The following is a 16,831-nucleotide window of genomic DNA, read 5'->3' on the forward strand; positions in this document are numbered from 1 at the left end:
GAAATAACACATGGAATCATGTAGTAACCAAAAAGTGTTAAACAAATCAAAATATATTTTAGATTCTTCAAAGTAGCCACCTTTTGCCTTGATGACAGCTTTGCACACGCTTGGCATTCTCTCAACCAGCTTCACCTGGAATGCTTTTCCAACAGTCTTGAAGGAGTTCCCACATATGCTGAGCCATTGTTGGCTGCTTTTCCTTCACTCTGTGGTCCAACTCATCCCAAACCATCTCAATCGGGTTGAGGTCGGGTGATTGTGGAAGCCAGGTCATCTGATGCAGCACTCCATCACTCTCCTTCTTGGTCAAATAGCCCTTACACAGCCTGGAGGTGTGTTGGGTCATTTTCCTGTTGAAAAACATATGATAGTCCCACTAAGCGCAAACCAGATGGGATGGTGTATCACTGCAGAATGCTGTGGTAACCATGCTGGTTAAGTGTGCCTTGAATTCTAAGAAAATCACAGACAGTGTCACCAGCAAAGCACCCCCACATCATCACACATCCTCCTCCATGCTTCATGGTGGGAACCACACATGCAGAGATCATCCATTCACCTACTCTTCGTCTCACAAAGACACGGCGGTTGGAACCCAAACTCTCAAATTTGCACTCATCAGACCAAAGGACAAATTTCCACTGGTCTAATGTCCATTGCTCATGTTTCTTGGCCCAAGCAAGTCTCTAATTATTATTATTATTAGTGTCCATTAGTAGTGGTTTCTTTGCAGCAATTTGACCATGAAGGCCTGATTCACGCAGTCTCCTCTGAACGGTTGATGTTGAGATGTCTGTTACCTGAACTCTGTGAAGCATTTATTTGGGCTGCAATTTCTGAGGCCGGTAACTCTTAATGAACTTATCCTCTGCTGCAGAGGTAACTCTGGGTCTTCCTTTCCTGTGGCGGTCCTCATGAGAGCCAGTTTCATCATAGCACTTGAAGGTTTTTTTTTGCGACTGCACTTGAAGAAACTCTCCGGATTGACTGACCTTCATGTTTAAAGTCATGATGGACTGTCATTTTCCTTTGCTTATTTGAGCTGTTCTTGTCATAATATGGAAATTCCACAAATTAATTTTTAACAAGGCACACCTGTTAATTGAAGTGCATTCCAGGTGACTACCTCATGAAGCTGGTTGAGAGAATGCCAAGAGTGTGCAAAGCTGTCATCAAGGCAAAGGGTGGCTATATAAATTATATTTAGATTTTTTTCACACTGTTTTTGGTTGTTACATGATTCCATATGTATTATTTAATAGTTTTGGTGTCTTTACTATTATTCTACAATGTAGAATATAGTAAAAATAAAGAAAAACCCTTGAATGAGTAGGTGTGTCCAAACTTTTGACTGGTAGTGTAAGTAATTCATTGGGATTCAAGGTGGAGGCAAATCGCTGAATGAGAGGAAAACTAGATGAATGTACAGAAATGAGTTGAAATATCCCTGATTTTGCTATTATATCAAAGCTTAAAGGTCAAGTAATTCTTCCTAGTAGATCGAGCATGAAGAAAGCAGTAAGCAATGAACTCAGCTTTGGTGGTGGCCTGAAGTCTGTTATTGTAGTTAACTTTTTTTTGAAAGTGACAACAAAGGAAGGAGAAAGAAATGCCTTTGTATCATGCTCCTGTAATATTGCCAAACTAGTTCTGAGGTATATGGCAAGTAGGTACTTTAACTGTACATCATTCATTAGCCTTCTCAACGCCCCTAGGGTCTCACATTATATGTTCGCATAGCAGGTTGAGTAGCACCATATGTATTTAAAATCAGTTCAAACCCAAAGAAATATAACTTTTCTTTACAACACTAAAATCCTTAAGCGTTAAAAAAAGAGTAATTAATTTACTGTACAAATCTAATCTTTTATCATACAACTAGATTACAATTATTTAAAGATCAACCACAGCAAGCCAGCTGCCTTTGAAACCGTGATACTGACATTTGAGCTAACCCTGTTTCATGTCCTACACCAAAGGAAGGTAAGGAACATGTTCACAAAACACAACAGTCGCATGACAACACGTAATATATCCACAATTCAGGTTTTTTCTGTGAACCTGTGGTCAAGAACTCTGAAACAGTTGCTGACAAAGTAAATAAACCTTGAGAGAATATGCGAGAATCACATTTTTTGTTGTTGAAACATTACCGTCTAAAAATGCACCTTTTTAGAATGGCTCGATTTACAATGTAACGGACATGATAACAATTGTGAAACTGAAAGCACCAGAAAGTAAAATGTAAAAATTCGATTGGCATGATATTCATACTGTTTTACAGGTAGGCTACAGTAATTTAAATCAAGTTTTTTGTGATAAATCTATCAATTTCATGTCTAGAAAATAATTCCTTTGTTGTAACTGTAGACATTTTTGCACCAATCATCTGATCTGAAGGTATTATCAAAATATTTCACCTTCAATATCAAAAGTGCTTTTTTTTTGCTGATGATATTTTGTACAGTATTTTCAGTTTCATTCATTTTCACACAAATCATCTGGAGAAACGCGTTTATCTATGCAAACTGATTTGGTTCAAACATGAAGACTTTTGAACAAAACTGTATAATAAACAAACGCTCCACTTTTAGCACCGTTATTGTGGTGTGTCCACAAAGTTCAGTGTTTTTTACAGTATGTCAAGATTATATATATAAAAAATAATGTTTAAACGCTTAATTAGAAAATTAAAGCCACCAAAAAGAAACAATGTTTCCAGTAAATATAGAAGTCCTGATGTATTGGACCTGCAAAGCACCCGAGAAACGTTAACAGTGTGTATCTTGTAAAAGTAACCAGATAATAAATACTTCCTTAGTAGAGGAGGGTCAACCAACCAATCGGTAAGGTCCGAACTTTCAAGAGGTGACAAACCTGATGTACTCCATAACCAATTGATCAAGGTCCTTCTCCAACTACGCTGTGTGTTCTTCTGACACGGTTGCTTACCGTCAGGAGAGAGAGGACGCTCTGTGTTTTGAGGCTAGTGGTGCTTCAGCTTGAGGTTTTAAGATAGCACCGTCAGTATAGCACCGTGAGTTTTAATTCTCAGTGTTATTCCTCGTGAGTGAACCCTACAGAACAGTATGAACATCTCTTGTCTAGATGAAGCGGCTGTACGGCCCTGTGACCTTGGTAAAAGCGTAGGGCGACGTGTTGACGTAGGTGTTTGTGGTGCACGACATGGACCTCTCCATGAGGGTCTGGATGAAGCGCTTGTACGGAGGCTCCCCTTGCTGCTCCGACAGCTCCGGGTGCTCCCTCTTCGCTCCCTTCTTAGTGCTCTTGCTGGGCGTCACTGTGGCGCCCTCGGCCCCGTTCCTCTCGGCGTCCTCATCCTTCTCCCGTTGCTTCTCGGCCATCTTGGCCTCCCACAGCGCCAGGCCGTGCTTCGCCTCGTTCATGTTCTTGTGCTGGTAAAACACCAGGGAGATGCGAGCGGGGTGGTTGCGTTTGGGGTTTTTTAGCGGCGTGGTGGCATGCATCTCCCGCTTGGCACACTCGATGAGGATGGAGCCGTGACTGGGTGCCACAGCCACCCCGCCGATCTCCGGATCCAGGAAGTTGTGCTCGTTGTCGGACCACATGGCCGGCTTCTCCTTGGGTGTGGTGGGCGTTGGCGGACCCGACCTGGGCTCCTGCTTGATCATGGGGGAACCCCCATGGAGGTGTTCGTTGGGGAACCCTGGTTGCGTGGGTGTCATGCACGGGCTTTGGAGACCCATCTCGGTCTTGACTTGCATACAGAAGGGGTCCTGGGGCCCGCCGGGGGGGAACATTTTGGTGCTCTGGGAGAGGTAGGGATTGGGGTACCCACCAAACTGATTGCCTTTGCTTACTGCTGCTGCATAGTCCAGCCCTGGGTGGTGGGCTGAGGGCGGCCTGGAGAGGGCATCCAGGTATTGGGCATCGGGGGCACCGCTGGGACCGTACGAGGGGGGACCGTAGGGGCTCATGGGGTGAATGCCGGACCTCATGCTGCTACAGTTGCTGTAACCATTGATCTGTAAACCGGGCTCACCATACTGCGGCGGGTAGTTGACCCCATAGCGTTGGTGCGCACCATACTGTTGCTGCATGTCGGGGTAAAGCGCTCCTGGCCTCTGTTGCCGGTACATGTCCAGGTGCTTTGGGTTCGAGGTGTAGTAAGGGTGGTAGTTGTCTAAGGGCGAACCTCCGTTACACTGGTAACCCGAGTAGGGGCTACCTGGAGTCATGGGGCTGGGATAAGAGCTCGGTGGATTCGACCCATTCATGTAAGAGGTGGGTACGTGCAAAGGGGAGGGGTAAGGGCTTGCTGAGGCTGGTGGCTGGGGGTACATGCTACCTGGCTTGGAAGTGCTTTGAAAAGGGCCGGGGTGGTTGGGGAAGCCGGCGTAGGGGCTGGCTGGATGGGGGGAGCCAGGGAAGGCGTGAAGGGCGTTCTGGTGCTGCTGTTGCTGGAGTTGCTGGAGGTGGGCGCCGAGGGGGTGACCTGGCGGCTGACCTGGTGGCTGGGGGGTCGTTCCCATGGCACCTGGAATTGGACCTGGGAGAAGAGAGCGATGGAAACACATCTTAGAAACAGGCAGCATAACTCGGGCCCGTTGTTTTGGGTGATCATGTCCTAGATTTTTATCTTTATTTTAAGTATTTTCCAAAAATTTGAATTACACCAAAAATGCAAGCAATTGTCTGAGAATGGTGCTGCACCATCTGACATAAAATGGGACAGTTTGATGAAAAAGCTTTAAATGAAAGGCTCAAATCCAAGTAATGTGACAAAACACAGGGCCCTAAGCATAACATAAAAAATTCTAAGAAATACTGTAGACTGACTGTGTACGATATCACCAGTCATTATACAAGATGATGCCAAGCATGCATGTTGATCGATCTTTAAAGATTCAATCTATTAGAGGCTGATGGAATGCTAGAACGTGCCGGAGGAGAACAACAGTATCGTCTGTGTCTTCTATTCTAAAATATCACTATAGTCCTACTACATTAGCGTCTTGTGTCTGAACCCTACTACACTGTGTACATCTCCACCCACCTGTCCCTGGAGTGCTCTGAGCTATGCTCTCATAAGTGCTACTAGATTTCAGCTTGGCCTGTAGGGCTTTCTCCGCCTTCGAAGGCGTGTCCGGTCCCCCGGCATTCTTGGTTGCGGCAGCCCGCTTGGCGTCCAGCTTCTTCTGCCGGCAGGACTTGGCGGGCTCGGAGAGCATGCGGATCTGGCGGCGGAAGGCATTGAGCACCTGGATGGCGCCCGTCTTGATCTTCTCCTGCTGGCCCTCTGCACTGCCAAATTCGTCCGTTGGCGAGGCCTTGTAAAGGGGCAGCACATGGAGCTGCTCGTCCTCCGGAATCTTCCCGATCTGGCGGTTGTCCTCCTTGGTTAGCGTGCACACCTGGGATAGATGGTGGGTGGGAAGAGACAAGCTTGAGTGCTCTGTTTGTTTTTTACAAATGTTTTGACTAGTGTTATTTTATTTACTTCTGAATATCCACTGGGAAGAGGCGTCTTCTGTTTATTGCAGTAAACAGAAGATTTATTGCAAACATTTGATACTGTATTGGCATTTTGCTCTGTCATATTTAGATGTTGGCTTACAACAGTGCTGCCCCCCTGCATGTTGTGGAGGTCTCTGTGAGCGTGAGCGCAGAAGTCCATACAAGCGGTGACCCCGGAGAACGGTCGCCCCTCCCCCTTTCCCAGACGGCAGTCTGGCGCTCTTTGCTCATGTTCCACCTGTGGATGAACAATATGGGAGTTAGTCACTGTCTGCAGACAGGTGGCGTCATTCCTCAGGCGAGTCACTGTACTACTGTAGATAAGTGGTTCTATCTGGCGTTAAGAGAATGTGGGTTACTGGGTTAAGTACCAGTATGTCACAGAAATACCAGGGTTGTGTTCAGTTGAAAATGTTTCGAAACATCGAGAAAAATGGAGGTACAACTTGAACTTGTCCAATGAACACACAGATTTTTGTCTGCGGTTGCAAAACATTTTGCTACGGCGTGCCCCACTGAACACGACCCTCAGTGCAAAGAGAAGACATGGATTCCCATAGGGTTTATGTTACGAGCATAAAAATCAGTCTCACTAAATGAAACTTATCACTGTTCAAGCTAATAAATAATTTCATTTAAAGGCTCTTGTTGGGGATGTAGCCCCCTTTAAATTAATCATGGGTAGGATTTTTTTGTTGTTGTTAATGTTGATTTAATGCTATACATGTAAAATGTCTGGCAGTACTGTACATGGAAGCTGCCCAGAAATCCTTACCTGGTTTTGATAGGCGTCCGGTGCCAGGGTTTTGTATGTGGGGGCCATTAGGGTTGCCAGATTCTGAAGGTTTTGCTCCAACCTTTCTTCCTGATAGAGAAGCAAAACACATTATTTCAGTGTAGCTTTGTTTTGATGACTGGCAATGCATAATTAGAGTAACACTAAATAAATATGTTTATTAATACAGTATGTACTGTATGTTTCACCTCTTTCGGGTCGTCCCCAGTTAGCTTGAATTTGCGTGGGATTTTGCTCCTGGCAAACTTGCAGCCGTTGTAGTACATGCTCCAGGAGCAGCCGAAGGAGAAGGAAGCGCCACAGGCCTCTGGGTCCAGCCCCTGGCACGCACACGTCCTCCTAAACAACAAGGATGAGAGGAATAACTCTGTTATATAATTATACTGAACAAAAATATGAACGGAACGTGCAACAATTTAAACTATTTTACTGAGTTATAGTTCATATAAAGAAATCAGTCAATTGAAATTAATTCATTAGACCTTAATCTATGGATTTCACATGACTGGGCAGGGGCACAGCCATGGATGGGCCTGGGAGGGCATAGGCCCAGCCAATCAGAATCTTTTCCCCCACAAAAGGGCTTTATTACAGACAGAAATGCTCCTCAGTTTTATCAGCTGCCCGGCTGGCCTCAGATGATACTGCAGGTGAAGAAGTCGGATGTGGAGGTCCTGGGCTGGCATGGTTACACGTGGTCTGCGGTTGTAAGCCGGTTGGACATACTGCCAAATTCTCCAAATGACGTTGGAGACAACTTAAGGTCGAGAAATCAGCATTCAATTCTCTGGAAACAGCTCTGGTGGACATTCCTGCAGTCAGCATGCCAATTGCACGCTCCCTCAAAACTTGAGACATCTGTGGCATTGTGTTGTGTGACAAAACTGCACATTTTAGAGTGGCCTTTTATTGTCCCCAGAACAAGGTGCACCTGTGTAAAGATAATGCTGTTTATTCAGCTTCTTGATATGCCACACCTGATGGATGAATTATCTTCGCAAAGGAGAAATGCTCACTAACGGGGATGTAAAGAAATTTGAGCAATTATTTTTGAGAAATACAATTTTTATGCATATGGAACATTTCTGGGATCTTTTATTTCAGCTCATGAAACCAACACTTTACATTAACATTTTTGTTCAGTATATTTGGTGGGAACCTATATTTGTCCTATTTCACACATACAAGTGTGTATTGGAAATGTGTTTTTTTGCATATGCCAATTCTCCCTGAGAGATCCTAAGAGAGTGAGGTCATGGCCAAGGTCTGCCATTGTCAACCACGATCTTAGAGCAATTAAGCTAAAGTGCCTTGCTTAAAGGCACATCAACAGATTTTTCCCCTTGTCGTCTCTGGGATTCTAACTAGCAACGTTACGGTTATTGGCCCAACGCTCTAACCAATAGGCCATGCTATTATACAAAAATATAAACGTAAAATGCAAAGTATTTGTGTTTCATGTTTCATGACTTGAAATGAAAAATACCAGAAATGTTCCATATGCACAAAAAGCTTATTTCTCTCAAATTTTTCTCTCACAATTTTTTTTAAATCTCTGTTAGTGAGCATTTCCCCTTTGCCAAGATAATTAATCCACCTGACAGGTGTGGCATATCAAGAAGCTGATTAAACAGCATGATCATTACACAGGTGCACCTTGTACTGGGGACAATAAAAGGCCAATATAAAATGTGCAGTTTTGTCACACAACACAATGCCACAGATGTCTCAAGTTGAGGGAGCGTGCAATTGGCAAGCTGACTGCAGGAATGTCAAACAGAGCTGATTCCACAGGATTTAATGTTCATTTCTCTTGAATGTTGATTTCTCTACCATAAGCCGCCTCCAACGTCATTTTAGAGATTTGAGCAGTACGTCCAACCGTCCTCACACCTGCAAAACACGTGTAACCATACCAGCCCAGGACCTCCACATCCGGCTTCTTCACCTGCGGGATCATCTGAGGGTGGGGTGGGGGGGGTTTATCTCTGTCTGGTTCTGGCTCCCCAGTGGGTGGGCCTATGTCTTCCCAGGTCCACCCATGGCTGCACCCATTACCCGGTCATGTGAAATCCATAGATTAGGGCCTAAGGAATTGATTTCAATTGACTGATTTCCTTCTATGAACTGTAACTCAGTAAAATCTTAGAAATTGTTGCATGTTGCATTTATACCCCTGGCACGCACACGTCCCGCACGCACATGAGAGGAACAACTCCTTTATATCAGGCACATGTACTCCTTAACAACAAGGATGAGAGGAACAACTCCTTTATATCAGGCACATGTACTCCTTAACAACAAGGACGAGGGGAACAACTCCTTTATATCAGGCACATGTACTCCTTAACAACAAGGACGAGGGGAACAACTCCTTTATATCAGGCACATGTACTCCTTAACAACAAGGACGAGGGGAACAACTCCTTTATATCAGGCACATGTACTCCTTAACAACAAGGACGAGGGGAACAACTCCTTTATATCAGGCACATGTACTCCTTAACAACAAGGACGAGGGGAACAACTCCTTTATATCAGGCACATGTACTCCTTAACAACAAGGATGAGAGGAACAACTCCTTTATATCAGGCACATGTACTCCTTAACAAGGATGAGAGGAACAACTCCTTTATATCAGGCACATGTACTCCTTAACAAGGACGAGAGGAACAACTCCTTTATATCAGGCACATGTACTCCTTAACAACAAGGACGAGAGGAACAACTCCTTTATATCAGGCACATGTACTCCTTAACAACAAGGACGAGGGGAACAACTCCTTTATATCAGGCACATGTACTCCTTAACAACAAGGACGAGAGGAACAACTCCTTTATATCAGGCACATGTACTCCTTAACAACAAGGACGAGAGGAACAACTCCTTTATATCAGGCACATGTACTCCTTAACAACAAGGACGAGAGGAACAACTCCTTTATATCAGGCACATGTACTCCTTAACAACAAGGACGAGGGGAACAACTCCTTTATATCAGGCACATGTACTCCTTAACAACAAGGACGAGAGGAACAACTCCTTTATATCAGGCACATGTACTCCTTAACAACAAGGACGAGAGGAACAACTCCTTTATATCAGGCACATGTACTCCTTAACAACAAGGACGAGAGGAACAACTCCTTTATATCAGGCACATGTACTCCTTAACAACAAGGACGAGGGGAACAACTCCTTTATATCAGGCACATGTACTCCTTAACAACAAGGACGAGGGGAACAACTCCTTTATATCAGGCACATGTACTCCTTAACAACAAGGATGAGGGGAACAACTCCTTTATATCAGGCACATGTACTCCTTAACAACAAGGACGAGAGGAACAACTCCTTTATATCAGGCACATGTACTCCTTAACAAGGATGAGAGGAACAACTCATTGAATGCTATTCATAAAACTCCATGCTAGATTTACCAAGTGCTCCCTCCTAGAAGTACATTTGCCAAAACCCTTAATCAACACCTACTATTTATTGTCATAGGCTTGGAAAATGTGTAAAAATCTTTAATCAAACACATTGCTGTGAATTTATACATTTCTAAATACCAGGTGGTACGGTTACCATTCCAAAAAAGGTTTATTACGTACAGTTGAAGTCGGAAGTTTACATACACCTTAGCCAAATACATTTAAACTCAGTTTTTCACAATTCTTGACATTTAATCCAATAAAAAATTCCCTGTCTTAGGTCAGTTAGGATCACCACTTTATTTTAAGAATGTGAAATGTCAGAATATTAGTAGAGAGAATGATTTATTTCAGCTTTTATGTCTTTCATCACATTCCCAGTGGGTCAGAAGTTTACATACACTCAATTAGTATTTGGTAGCATTGCCTTTAAATTGTTTAACTTGGTTCAAACGTTTTGGGTAGCATTCCACAAGCTTCCCACAATAAGTTGGGTATATTTTGGCCCATTCCTCTCACATGCTTTTTCAGTTCTGCCCACAAATTGTCTATAGGATTGAGGTCAGGACTTTGTGATGGCCACTCCAATACCTTGACTTTGTTGTCCTTAAGCCATTTTGCTACAACTTTGGAAGTATGCTTGGGGTCATTGTCCATTTGGAAGATCCATTTGCGACCAAGCTTTAACTTCCTGACTAATGTCTTGAGATGTTGCTTCAATTTATCCACATGATTTTCCTTCCTCGTGAGGCCATCTATTTTGTGAAGTGCACCAGACCCTCCTGCAGCAAAGCACCCCCACAACATGATGCTGCCACTCCCGTGCTTCACGGTTGGGATGGTGTTCGTCAGCTTGCAAGCCTCCCCCTTTTTCCTCCAAACATAATGATGGTCATTATGGCCAAACAGTTCTATTTTTGTTTCATCAGACCAGAGGACATTTATCCAAAAAGTACGATCTTTGTCCCCATGTGCAGTTGCAAACCGTAGTCTGGCTTTTTAAAATTGTATTACTTTTTTCTGAGGTCTTGGCTGATTTCTTTAGATTTTCCCATGATGTCAAGCAAAGAGGCACTGAGTTTGAAGGTAGGCCATGAAATACATCTACAGGTACACCTCCAATTGACTTAAATTATGTCAATTAGCCTATCAGAAGCTTCTAAAGCCATGACATCATTTTCTGGAATTTTCCAAGCTGTTTAAAGGCACAGTCAACTTAGTGTATGTAAACTTCTGACCCACTGGAAATGTGATACAGTGAATTCTTGTAACGGTTTTCCGAGCAGGGATTGAAGGAGCAGGGATTGAACCAAAATGCAGCGGATTGTGAAGACATAATGATTTATTAAAGTAAAGACGGAAAAACACGAAAACGAAATACACTTGAATAATAAACAAAATAACAAAACGGAGTAGACAGACCTGGACATGGAACTTACAATAAACACGAAGAACTCACGAACAGGAACAGACTACAAAAAACCGAGACAGTCCCGTATGGTGCGACAAACACTGACACAGGAGACAACCACCCACAAAGAACACTGTGAAACAACCTACCTAAATATGACTCTCAATTAGAGGAAACGCCAAACACCTGCCTCTAATTGAGAGCCATACCAGGCAACCCTAAACCAACATAGAAACAGAAAACATAGAATGCCCACCCAAACTCACGTCCTGACCAACTAACACATAAAACAAACTAACAGAAATAGGTCAGGAACGTGACAATTCTAAGTGAAATAATCTGTCTGTAAACAATTGTTGAAAAAATTACTTGTGTCATGCACAAAGTAGATGTTCCATCCGACTTGCCAAAACTATAGTTTGTTAACAAGACATTTGTGGAGTGGTTGAAAAACTAGTTTTAAAATGACTCCAACCTAAGTGTATGTAAACTTCCGACTTCAACTGTATACTCCCAATATCTTAAGTCAAGTATAATTGTAATTGCGAATACGTAAGTATGGATAATTGAGATTTACACTGCTCAAAAAAATAAAGGGAACACTTAAACAACACAATGTAACTCCAAGTCAATCACACTTCTGTGAAATCAAACTGTCCACTTAGGAAGCAACACTGATTGACAATAAATTTCACATGCTGTTGTGCAAATTGAATAGACAACAGGTGGAAATTATAGGCAATTAGCAAGACACCCCCAATAAAGGAGTGGTTCTGCAGGTGGTGACCACAGACCACTTCTCAGTTCCTATGCTTCCTGGCTGATGTTTTGGTCACTTTTGAATGCTGGCGGTGCTTTCACTCTAGTGGTAGCATGAGACGGAGTCTACAACCCACACAAGTGGCTCAGGTAGTGCAGCTCATCCAGGATGGCACATCAATGCGAGCTGTGGCAAGAAGGTTTGCTGTGTCTGTCAGCGTAGTGTCCAGAGCATGGCGGCGCTACCAGGAGACAGGCCAGTACATCAGGAGACGTGGAGGAGGCCGTAGGAGGGCAACAACCCAGCCGCAGGACCGCTACCTCCGCCTTTGTGCAAGGAGGAGCAGGATGAGCACTGCCAGAGCCCTGCAAAATGACCTCCAGCAGGCCACAAATGTGCATGTGTCTGCTCAAACGGTCAGAAACAGACTCCATGAGGGTGGTATGAGGGCCCGATGTCCACAGGTGGGGGTTGTGCTTACAGCCCAACACCGTGCAGGACGTTTGGCATTTGCCAGAGAACACCAAGATTGGAAAATTCGCCACTGGCGCCCTGTGCTCTTCACAGATGAAAGCAGGTTCACACTGAGCACATGTGACAGATGTGACAGTCTGGAGACGCCGTGGAGAACGTTCTGCTGCCTGCAACATCCTCCAGCATGACCGGTTTGGCGGTGGGTCAGTCATGGTGTGGGGTGGCATTTCTTTGGGGGGCCGCACAGCCCTCCATGGGCTCGCCAGAGGTAGCCTGACTGGCATTAGGTACCGAGATGAGATCCTCAGACCCCTTGTGAGACCATATGCTGGTGCGGTTGGCCCTGGGTTTCTCCTAATGCAAGACAATGCTAGACCTCATGTGGCTGGAGTGCGTCAGCAGTTCCTGCAAGAGGAAGGCATTGATGCTATGGACTGGCCCGCCCGTTCCCCAGACCTGAATCCAATTGAGCACATCTGGGACATCATGTCTCGCTCCATCCACCAATGCCACGTTGCACCACAGACTGTCCAGGAGTTGGCGGATGCTTTAGTCCAGGTCTGGGAGGAGATCCCTCAGGAGATCATCCGCCACCTCATCAGGAGCATGCCCAGGCGTTGTAGGGAGGTCATACAGGCACGCGGAGGCCACACACACTACTGAGCCTCATTTTGACTTGTTTTAAGGACATTACATCAAAGTTGGATCAGCCTGTAGTGTGGTTTTCCACTTTAATTTTGAGTGTGACTCCAAATCCAGACCTCCATGGGTTGATAAATTTGATTTCCATTGATAATTTTTGTGTGATTTTGTTGTCAGCACATTCAACTATGTAAAGAAAAAAGTATTTAATAAGAATATTTCATTCATTCAGATCTAGGATGTGTTATTTTAGTGTTCCCTTTCTTTTTTTGAGCAGTGTATATAGGAGCTAGTCATCGCTTCCCAGTGGGAAAGTGTAGTTTCGCGCACACAAAGAAACTCCTATAACTTTTACTTATGAGTCAGCCTAGCAGTGAAAAATTACATTGGAAACCTGCAGTTAAGCCTGTCCGTCTTATGTCCCATGCCTATGTGAATGACATGGTAAAAGGGAAATAGCATGTCGATTTTGGCTAGCAGGGTGTGCATTCATAGTATACTATCGGCAGTTGTTTGATGACATGGTGAAGGACATTACATCATGCTGAAACTGCACGCTACACCATTACACATGCGCTCCTGTAGAGTGCAGACATTATACCTCCTGTTTGAGCGGTTGAGACAGATTGAGACAGATGCTGCCAGTAGAATAGTTAATGCAGTCATTGTGTGCATTGACTAGAACAAGCTGTTCTACCTGACAGAGTGTAGCCACGTACACAGCGCTTTGGAGAGCTAAATTAGTTAGCTATGTTATACATGGAATAGCCTGGTCCCAGATCTGTTTGTGCTGTCTTGGCAACTCCTGTGAATGGTCATTGTCATGCCAACAAATGACCATAGTAGTTGGCAAGACAGCACAAACAGATCGGAGACCAGGCTAGACACAGAGGGATAAAGCATTAGAATGTGTAACTGACTGAGTGTAGGATGATGGACCAGCTTTGGGAAAACTTTGTCACAAACAACGCTATGACATGGTAAGTGTGATCACTTCCTCTCACCATGGGTTGGGTTGAATAGCCTTCAACTATCAATAATTCACCACCAGGTAACTCATCCCAGATATGGTTCAGGGTATTGTAAAGTGAAGCTACCCAGGAGACAACAGAAGGGAGTGCGTGAATGAGCTGTTCTGTTCATTGGTATCAGGACCGGGACAAGCTGGCCTTTGATATTATGGTATATCATATTATGGTAACTGACCAAATACCCAGCTAGTGTGTGTCATGCCTGGTTGTCAGTTAAGCAGGTATGGTTAAAATGTATCCCCTATCATAACTCTACTACCTTAGTTTGTTTTCAGGTATTATATTCAATTTGAAGATGTACACTGAACAAAAAGATAAATGCAACATGCAACAATTTCTACGATTTTACAGAGTTACAGTTCATATAAGGAAATCAGTCAATTGAAATAAATTAATTGAAACAATAAATGAAACTATGGATTTGACATGACTGGGAATACAGATAGGCATCTGTTGGTCACAGATAGGCCTACCTTAATTAGAAAAGGTGAAGAAAATGTGTGCGCTTGGTTCAGCTGTCTAAACACATGTATGGTATGATAGAAGCAGGGGCGCAACTTTCGTTTTAGAAGTGGGCGGTACATCATTTCTATTTTTTATTTGTTGCCAGATGGATAACCCCTCCAAACAGTGTACCCAACCGCTCGGAGGCGTCCGCATAGTCCTAAAACACACCACTGCCTCGTTTAGGATCACATTCCAATGCTAAAACTGGGGGGGGGACAAAAATGCAATTTCAGAATGTGGGGGGACAGCCGTCCCCAGTGAAAGTTGCGGCCCTGATTAGAAATTACAATTTTAGAGGCAAAGGCCCTTACTCCTCGTTAATGGCACATCGTCGCTGGGTGAGGGCCCCGTGTCTCGTCAGCGTGTCGCTGAGCTCCATGTAGAGCTGGTCTGCCATGGTGGTGGGGATGCCTTCCCAGATCAGGATGATCACCACGATGCACGCCGCCTCGCACTTGTGGCGCTCCCGCTCACGCACCAGCACCAGGAGCTTCTCGTCCACGCTGCCGCGCCGGATCACCTGGAACACACCAATGTCTTGATTTATTTTATTTGATTGTAAATCTCATTGAGATTAAGTGCCTTTTTCCCCAGAGGCATCTGGTCTGAGATCACAGCGAGATAGTACAGTAAAGTTTCCCTTCAAATTACAATATGGTGCGTTTTCACAATTGACAATTTTGCTCTAAATACCAATCCTCGATTCTAATTTCGGCTATCCCAATTGGGTGGCAGGTAGCCTAACGTTTAGAGCGTTGGGTCAGTAACCGAAAGGTCGCTGGTTCTAATACCCTAGCCGACAACGTGAACGATCTGTCGATGTGCCCTTGATGAAGGAAAGGAACATCTTATTAAGATGTCACCACCACCCATGACTTCAACTCTATTCTTAAACCAATACTGTCTGATCAGTGATCACCAAAGTATGGAAGGTACACGTTACAGCATCCCCAATTCAGAGTGAATCCTCCATATATTTACATTTTAGTGCCCTAATTTGCTCCAGAGGCGCTGTACTACTATGGCTGACCCTGTAAAACAACACATTTCCCTGCACCTATCCGGTGTGTGATAATAATAAAATAAATGAATTTCGGAGATATTGTCATACTTCATTCACACTTACCCATTTAGCAATGGGGCATCCCTGTGTACTCTTCCCTTCTTTGCCTGTGTACACCACTTTTTCAATCCTGATGGCACTGCCAGTTAGCCCAGACCTTCAAAAGCAAGAATGATAGTTAGAGTAGATGCATGTGATATAGTAACAGAAGAGTGTACGGCAATACAATGAGAATATGAACAATGTTTGTTAAGTGTGGGTGTAAATATGGGGTTCAGAAGTGTACAACGTTACAGAGCGTTCTGATTGTAACGTTACAGAGCGTTCTGATTGTAACGTTACAGAGCGTTCTGATTGTAACGTCTCCACATTAAATGTGATATATATGATATATGCAATGATATATATATATATACATACAGTAGATGACTGACAGGGGGCGCTGTGTTGAAACCACAGAGCCTCCATCTTGGCACTCTCCCACCATTGTAAATAATATTTTGGAAGCTTTAGAAATGCATTTATTAATGTCTACATTTTGTTTTTGCCACGTTTATTCTATTACAGACACCTTAATGCATACTTTTAAATTATATGATGTCACCTAAACATACAAATTTAAAAAATAGACAATTTTCCTTAAAATATCATTTTTTAGAGATCACTAATGTTATTGTCCCCACCACAACAACAAAACACATGTAATTTTGTTCTTAAAACACTGTAGAAATCAATTCATTCCTAACACGGCCTGCTCCTACTGGGGAGTACCAATATGGCATCAAAGCCTCTCAATAGCATCAGCGATCCAGGGCTTATATACCATTTAGCAGACGCTGTTATCCAAAGCAGCATACACTCATGCATGCATACATTTTACGTACGGGTGGTCTCAGGAATCGAACCCATTATCCTGGCGTTGCAAGAGCCATGCTCTACCAACTGAGCTACAGAGGACCACAGTCACACAGCTACAGAGGATCACAAATGTAAAAGGAATGGAACAAATACAGACTTGACGCACGTATTCCCAGGTTAAATACTAATGGAATGTCTACGTGTCATATCCATTTATATGCCACCATGTTGAATTCTGGTGAGTGGTAAAATCAGGAACCTGTCACTCTAAGTATGGAGGTCATGTGACCAGAAAGTGATCCCAAAATGGCTCTGGTGTGAGAAAGCTTGAATTGAAATGTTTGTTTGAAA

The 16,831-nt window shown here is 43.8% G+C and overlaps 1 protein-coding gene across 1 annotated transcript in view; it reads right to left on the bottom strand.

The window, feature by feature from the left end:
• Positions 1-2,447: 2,447 nt before the first annotated feature.
• tet2 (tet methylcytosine dioxygenase 2) overlaps positions 2,448-16,831 on the bottom strand; it is a 59,353-nt gene continuing 44,969 nt past the window's right edge. The window contains exons 4-10 of the mRNA XM_071407724.1: positions 15,686-15,779; positions 14,871-15,079; positions 6,487-6,637; positions 6,278-6,367; positions 5,603-5,740; positions 5,042-5,399; positions 2,448-4,534 (exon numbers count right to left, since the gene is read on the bottom strand). Coding sequence (XP_071263825.1) covers positions 3,108-4,534; positions 5,042-5,399; positions 5,603-5,740; positions 6,278-6,367; positions 6,487-6,637; positions 14,871-15,079; positions 15,686-15,779 — 2,467 coding nt within the window. The 3' untranslated portion in view covers positions 2,448-3,107. The remainder of the gene's footprint in view (positions 4,535-5,041; positions 5,400-5,602; positions 5,741-6,277; positions 6,368-6,486; positions 6,638-14,870; positions 15,080-15,685; positions 15,780-16,831) is intronic.

Source organism: Salvelinus alpinus, chromosome 6 (genome assembly GCF_045679555.1).
Source record: "Salvelinus alpinus chromosome 6, SLU_Salpinus.1, whole genome shotgun sequence".
NCBI lineage: Eukaryota > Metazoa > Chordata > Actinopteri > Salmoniformes > Salmonidae > Salvelinus > Salvelinus alpinus.